The sequence below is a fragment of the Macaca mulatta genome, chromosome 5, assembly GCF_049350105.2.
Source record: "Macaca mulatta isolate MMU2019108-1 chromosome 5, T2T-MMU8v2.0, whole genome shotgun sequence".
Lineage (NCBI taxonomy): Eukaryota > Metazoa > Chordata > Mammalia > Primates > Cercopithecidae > Macaca > Macaca mulatta.
The window spans coordinates 120,229,216-120,236,312 of record NC_133410.1 but is presented as its reverse complement, the minus strand read 5'-3'; the positions used below and the strand labels follow the sequence as shown (position 1 = coordinate 120,236,312).

At 34.1% G+C, this 7,097-nt stretch overlaps 1 protein-coding gene across 1 annotated transcript; it reads left to right on the top strand.

The window, feature by feature from the left end:
- The first annotated feature begins 1,917 nt into the window (after positions 1–1,917).
- On the top strand, positions 1,918–2,745 carry LOC721016 (acyl-protein thioesterase 1-like). Its single transcript, XM_028848181.2, has 2 exons — positions 1,918–2,088; positions 2,139–2,745. The coding sequence occupies exons 1-2, from the start codon at positions 1,922–1,924 to the stop codon at positions 2,497–2,499; spliced, it is 528 nt and encodes a 175-aa protein (XP_028704014.2). The 5' UTR covers positions 1,918–1,921; the 3' UTR covers positions 2,500–2,745.
- Positions 2,746–7,097: the final 4,352 nt, after the last annotated feature.

The window sequence follows — 7,097 nt, the reverse complement described above, 5'->3', positions numbered from 1 at the left end:
TCAAATGAAGAAAATGAGGACCTAAAAGACAAATGGCTGACCAAAGATGACACAATAAATTAGTGACAACGCGAAACTGGTTTACTAATAATAAATTATTCCTAACATTTACTGAGGTCGAATAATGTGCTAGGAAATGTATCAAGTACTTGACCTGGATTACCATATACAATCCTTCACCCTATAATACTAGAATCATCTTGGTTATTATTTGCTATTTAATCAGTGAATTACTAAAGAATGAGGATAAAAACTGAAAAATTAAATTATTTTCTTCAACAAGAATAGCAATCTAATAATGAGGAAACATTTAGCCATTTTTACTTTAAGTACTACATTGTGCCTATGTTTCTATACAATTACTTAACAAAAATCTAGAATATTCAGTATAGCAGATAACATCCCAAGTGAAGGTATTTGTTATATATCTGTAACCATGAAAATTATTTTTTAAATTATAATTTTTCATTTTCTTGCAATGAAGAATTTTTTTAAAATAAGTTCATAAAATCTATAGTAATGCCAAGTCTCTCCTAATTCTAACACTTGAAGAAACTGATGAGACAGTAGTCTTCAAATTGTTTTGAGCTTTTTCCAGAGGCCTTTCAAAGGTGAAGCAATGTTTTTGTTTCTTGCCTATGACCATTTTGTTCTTGCAGGCAAAAAACAACAACAACAAAAAGAGGACTTCGTAATCATTTTAATTGTTTTCACTGAAAATAATTCTCTATCCCATAAACGTTTTCTTCTTTTAATCTGGACTACAGGTATTTCTTGTCAACAAAGTAGTCTTCACCAAAGGAAAAAATAGAAGTTTCCATTTTTACTGGTGCTAAAAATTCCTAAAGCCAAAGGATACTCTTATAGACAGATTTGCTGCGCTTTTCTTGCCTTTGAATGAACATGTAACAGGCAACAACAGAAGTCAGTATGGAAAATGTTATGTTGGCAGAAAGTGATGTATAAATATCTTTATCCCTAAAAGAATGGGCTACACTACAAAATCTTGTCACTATATCACTTTAACCAAGAAAATATCTGCAGCTCATTTAAATGGCAGGAATAATAACACTGATCAATGATTTCAGAAATAAAAATTCTCCTGAAATAAGACAGTCTGTGAAAACAAAGTATAAAGAAGTAATTACTTACAGTGTGGCAAATGATTGCCTTGACATCCTTCATATAGTCTCTATTCTAGAATCAATATACTCAAAATTGTCAAATATAAATATTTGAATTTATCTAACAAAACATGTTTATAGTGGACTAACACTTTTACTCATTTTCGAACAGTTCTACTTTATTCATTAAACTCTTTCCGTGGTAGAAAATAGTCTTTCAGGCTAAGCATTATGCATACATTATAGGGTAAAACCTTGTTTATATATAACTTTGGTGTGTGTGTGTGTGTGTGTGTGTGTGTGTGTGTTCAAAATCACAAATCAGTATGAGGAAATTAACTATTGACTTTGAGAACTACATGATGTTTATATTGATATGAACCACATTATTATGGAATATGTGAAATAAAAACTACTTCCCTGTATATAAATCCATTATTTGAAGCCCAAACAACAAAACCAACTAATTTAAAGCAACCACAGCAAAGGGCATTTTTAAACAAACTCTTTTATGAGACACGGAACTCATCCAGATAGTTATGGTTTTCTTCCCACTTAGTTTTATTTATTTCATAATTTCATACTCATTACACAAACCAGCTTACATGCTTCGAAATAATATCTAACCAATTGTAAAGTTTTCTTTATTTATAAATAAATATTTAAATAAATAAATACACTACATAACACTAGGTCAGTAAAAGCCACTACAAAAACAATCTGGCCGTTCACACGCCCTTGGGCCGCGGCCGGGCGCCCGCCCTTCCTTCCGCTTGCGCTGCGAGCTGAGCCGGTGTATGTGCAGAAACAACATGTCAGCCCGGCTGCCAGCCATCATGTCCGCCGCCTGGAAGGCCACCGCCGCGGTGATTTTCCTTCACGGCTTGGGAGATACTGGGCATGGATGGACAGAAGCCTTTGCAGGTATCAGAAGTTCACATATCAAATATATCTGCCCGCATGCCCCGCCTGTTACGCCTTTACATTAAATATGAACATGGCTGTGCCTTCATGGTCTGATATTATTGGGCTTTCACCAGATTCACAAGAGGATGAACCTGGGATTAAACAGGCGGTTGAAAATATAAAGGCTTTCATTGATCAAGAAGTGAAAAATGGCATTCCTTCTAACAGAATTATTTTGGGAGGATTTTCTCAGGGAGGAGCTTTATCTTTATATACTGCCCTTACCACGCAGCAGAAACTGACGGGTGTCACTGCGTTCAGATGCTGGTTTCTATTTCGGGCTTCATTTCCACAGGGTCCTATCAGTGGCGCTAATAGAGATATTTCTATTTTCCAGTGCCACAGAGATTGTGACCCGTTAGTTCCCCTGGTGTTTGGTTCTCTTACGGTTGAAAAACTAAAAACATAGGTAAAACCTTCATAGGTTTTAAAGTATGATGCATAGTTCGTGTCAACAGGAAATGATGGATGTCAAGCAATTCATTGATAAACTCCTACCTCCAATTGATTGACATCACTCAGAGGCCTTGTGTAGAAGTACACCAGCATCACTGTAGTAGAGTATAAACCTTTTCCAATGCCCAATCTTCAAATTTCTAATGTTTGCAGTGTTAAAATGTTTTGCAAATACACACCAATGACAGATCAAATAATGTCTCCCCTCATCAGAAATTTATGACCTTTTAAGTTTCCATACATGTATTCTTATAAGAAGATCCATGATATACTATGTTAAAATAGATGCAGCAGGTAGCTTCTTTTTTCTCAAATGTAATTCAGCAAAATAATACAGTACTACCACCAGATTTTTTATTACATCATTTGAAAATTAGCAGTATACTTATTGAAAATTTGTTCAGGTATAAATAAGCAGTTAAGATGTAAACAATTTATGCATGTTGTAACTTAGTCTATGGATTTATTCCAAAATTGCTTAGTGACCATGCAGTGTCTGTATTTTTATATATGTATTCACATATACATAATGATTGTAATACATAATGAGGTGGTATTACATTATTCCTAATAATATGGATAATGCTGTTCATTGTCAAAAAAGAGTAAAATTGTTGTTTTCAATAATGACCCTTTTATTTTGGGACCAGGCATTTTTTTCCTTGATATTATTTCTATTTAATATTCTTTTCTCTCAAGGAAAAAAAAAGTTCATTCGTTCTTTATTGTCCTTCATAGCAGACCAAATATTACCTCTCTGCCATAGATAACTACTACCAATACATGCTGTAATTTGACATTCTGAGTCACAGATATAAGGTATCTAAAATCTACTTATGCTTCATAGAGAAACCAGATATTATCCACTCTTATTTCAAATTATTATACCTTATCCAAATTTACACCTATTTAGTTATTAGGATCTTCAACCCAGGTAACAGGAATAATTCTGTGGTTTTATTTTTCTATAAACAACTGAAAGAATAATTAGATCATATTCTAGTATATTCTGAAATATCTTTAAGACTGATCTTAGAAACTAATTTCTAAGATGATTTCATCGTCTCATAGCGTAGAATTTACTTTTTACACATGTTTGAAACCAACTACTATAGAAGATGAGAAATCCATTGTAATTTTTTGTTTTATTTTCATCTGCCAGTGGACTTATTTGAAATTTTCACTTTAGTCAAATTATTTTTTATATTAGTTTTTCATGTAAACATAAAAATAGTAATCATTTTAAATTGTCAAAATTTTCAGATTACTGGTAAAAATTATTTGAAAGCAAACTTATGGGTAATAAAGGCTAGTCAGAGCCCTATACATAAGATGTAGTTACTGCACAGATTAATATGCAGCAAAAATGTATGCTTGATATTTCTGAACTGTGTTAATTTTTCTGCTATATTCCAGCTGACCAAACCAATATTAAGAATGCATTTTTATAAATTGGTGCTAATCGATAATGAAAATAATTTAGTAATGGACTATGTAGGATGGTAATAATGAAGCCAAATGTCATTGTCTGGATTTAAAAATTTTAAACATGCCATTTTTCTTTATCTTGAAGAATATAAACTGTTGTTTCAGCTCTACAGATGAGCAAAATATTATCTATGGCAAGAAATATTCCATTGAAATGTTGTGCAGTAATGTGGGAAAATGTAAATGTTTTTCATGGTTTTTATCAATGTGAAATAAATTTAATTCTGAAAAAAATCTGAAATTTTTTCTAAGTCTTCCTTGTATCAGTCCAAATATTAATACATGCTTAATGATGCAAAGTGTAACTAAAGCTTTCCTGGAAAACGAGGAAAGAATAATTGTCAGTGGTCACTTTTATAATCGGTATATAATATATAATATAATATATAATATATAATATAATATATAATCGGTATATACTTTGTCTCAAAGTTCTAAGATTTACCTGAATGCATTAAAAGGAGAGAAAAAGGAAATCATAACTGTAACTGTGGTGAACTTCTAGATGTCAAGCACTGAATTAGGTCTTTATATATCATTATATTTAATCCATACTGTGGCAGATTGTAATGCTTGTCCCAAGCACAGTTCCCTCTTCCCTGTAAGAAAATCATCCTAGACCACTGCCATCCGGCTTGATGGGTTTCCTTGTGAAAGAGGACATGGTGTCATCGAGGTTGGCCACATGACTTGCCAGTTAAAATGTGAACAGTGTAATACTGTGCCAATTCTAAGAAGAAATTAGAAACCACTGTATGTTTCTGCCAGCTCTTTCTCTTTTCCTCTGCCCTGAAAATGTGTCCTAGATAGGATCAGCTCCTTAGCCTAATCTCTAGAATAAGATATGAGAGTCAAGCCACCAACACACACACACACACACACACACACAAAACTCACTTGTAAATCATTGAGATTTCGGGATTATTTGGAATCATAACATAACCAAACAAAAACTGATTGATATGTGTGCTCTATGAGATTGCTTACATTATACTCATTTTATAGAGACGCAAACTGAGGCTAAGAGAGGTTGAGCAATTTTTCCCAAAATATTGATGTTTACCGTAAAAATCTCTTTAAGAGAAAATTTCTGTGTCTTGGTTTTCTCATAAGAAAAAAAAAATAGTAGTTTTTCTTATCTCTTAAGAGTTATATATTAAAGTTTTTTGGAGATTAAATGAGTTAATACATGTATAATACTCTGAACACTGCCTGGCAATAAGTGTTCATTATTGTTTTAATTATTACTTTTATTTTTAGGGATTATTATGAAATTACTTAATTCTTCTGAGCGTCAGTTTACCTATCTGTGGAATAGGGATAATTATACTTTTTAAATGTACAGGATGTCATCAAAATAATGTTCTTTCATTCAACATGATTTTGTTGTAACACTAATAAGAAAAAAAATCAATTCCTGGTCAGGGTCACTGTCTGTGGAGTTTGCACGTTCCCCACATATCTGTGTGGGTTTTCTGTGGATACTCTGGTTTCCTCCCACATCCTAAAAAGTGCAAGTGAGGTGAACTGGCATGTCTGCATGGTCCCAGACTGAGTTATGGTGGGTATGAGTGTGAGTGTGCCCTGCAATGGGGTGGTTTCTGTCCAGGGTGAGTTCATGCCTTATGCCCTGAGCTGCCAGGAGAGGCTCCAGCCATCCACAGCCTTGAATTGGATTAAGCTGGTTGGAAAATGAATTAATGAATATGAAGTATTATAAAATAAAAGTATGAAGTATTCAATTTCATATAAATGCACAGTAATAAGTAATGTGGTAGAAAAATGCTCAGTGCAAAAGAAACTACCATCAGAGTGAACAGGCAACCTACAGAATGGGAGAAAATTTTTGCAATCTACTCATCTGACAAAGGGCTGATATACAGAACCTACAAAGAACTCAAACAAATTTACAAGAAAAAAACAAACAATCCCATCAAAAAGTCAGCGAAGGATATGAACAGACATTTCTCAAAAGAAGACATTTATGTAGCCAACAGACACACGAAAAAATGCTCATCATCACTCGCCATCAACAGCCACAATGAGATACCACCTCACACCAGTTAGAATGGCAATCATTAAAAAATCAGGAAACAACAGGTGCTGGAGAGGATGTGGAGAAATAGGAACACTTTTACACTGTTGGTGGGACTGTAAACTAGTTCAACCATTGTGGCAGACAGTGTGGCGATTCCTCAAGGATCTAGAACTAGAAATACCATTTGACCCAGCCATCCCATTACTGGGTATATACCCAAAGGATTATAAATCATGCTGCTATAAAGACACATGCACACGTATGTTTATTGTGGCACTACTCACAGTAGCAAAGACTTGGACCCAACCCAAATGTCCATCAATAACAGACTGGATTAAGAAAATGTGGCACATATACACCATGGAATACTATGCAGCCTTGAAAAAGGATGAGTTCCTGTCCTTTGTAGGGACATGGATGCAGCTGGAAACCATCATTCTCAGCAAACTATCGCAAGAACAGAAAACCAAACACCGCATGTTCTCACTCATAGGTGGGAATTGAACAATGAGAACACTTGGACACAGGAAGGGGAACATCACACATCGGGGCCTGTCATGGGGTGGTGGGAGGGGTAGGGATAGCATTAGGAGATATACCTAATGTAAACGACGAGTTAATGGGTGCAGCACACCAACATGGCACATGTATACATATGTAACAAACCTGCACGTTGTGCACATGTACCCTAGAACTTAAAGTATAATTAAAAAAATTTTTAAAAAAGAAAAATGCTCAGTGAACCTATTGTATTGTAATTGATTTTGAATTGTGTGGTGGGAAGCGTTCCTTACAATTTTTGCTTTGCAAACATTTACTCCTTGATTGAACTCCACCACCACTAGAGCTGCTATCACTTGCTGATTTACCAAAAATTGGGAAAATAATTATTTTACTTGTTTTTATAAAACTTTCTCAAATGGATATATAGCTCATACTTATTTCATTGTTTAATAGTATAAGTGTTTTGGTCTTCATTTAGAAGTTTGGTGATGTTTTTGTGACCAGAAATATGTCATAGGAAC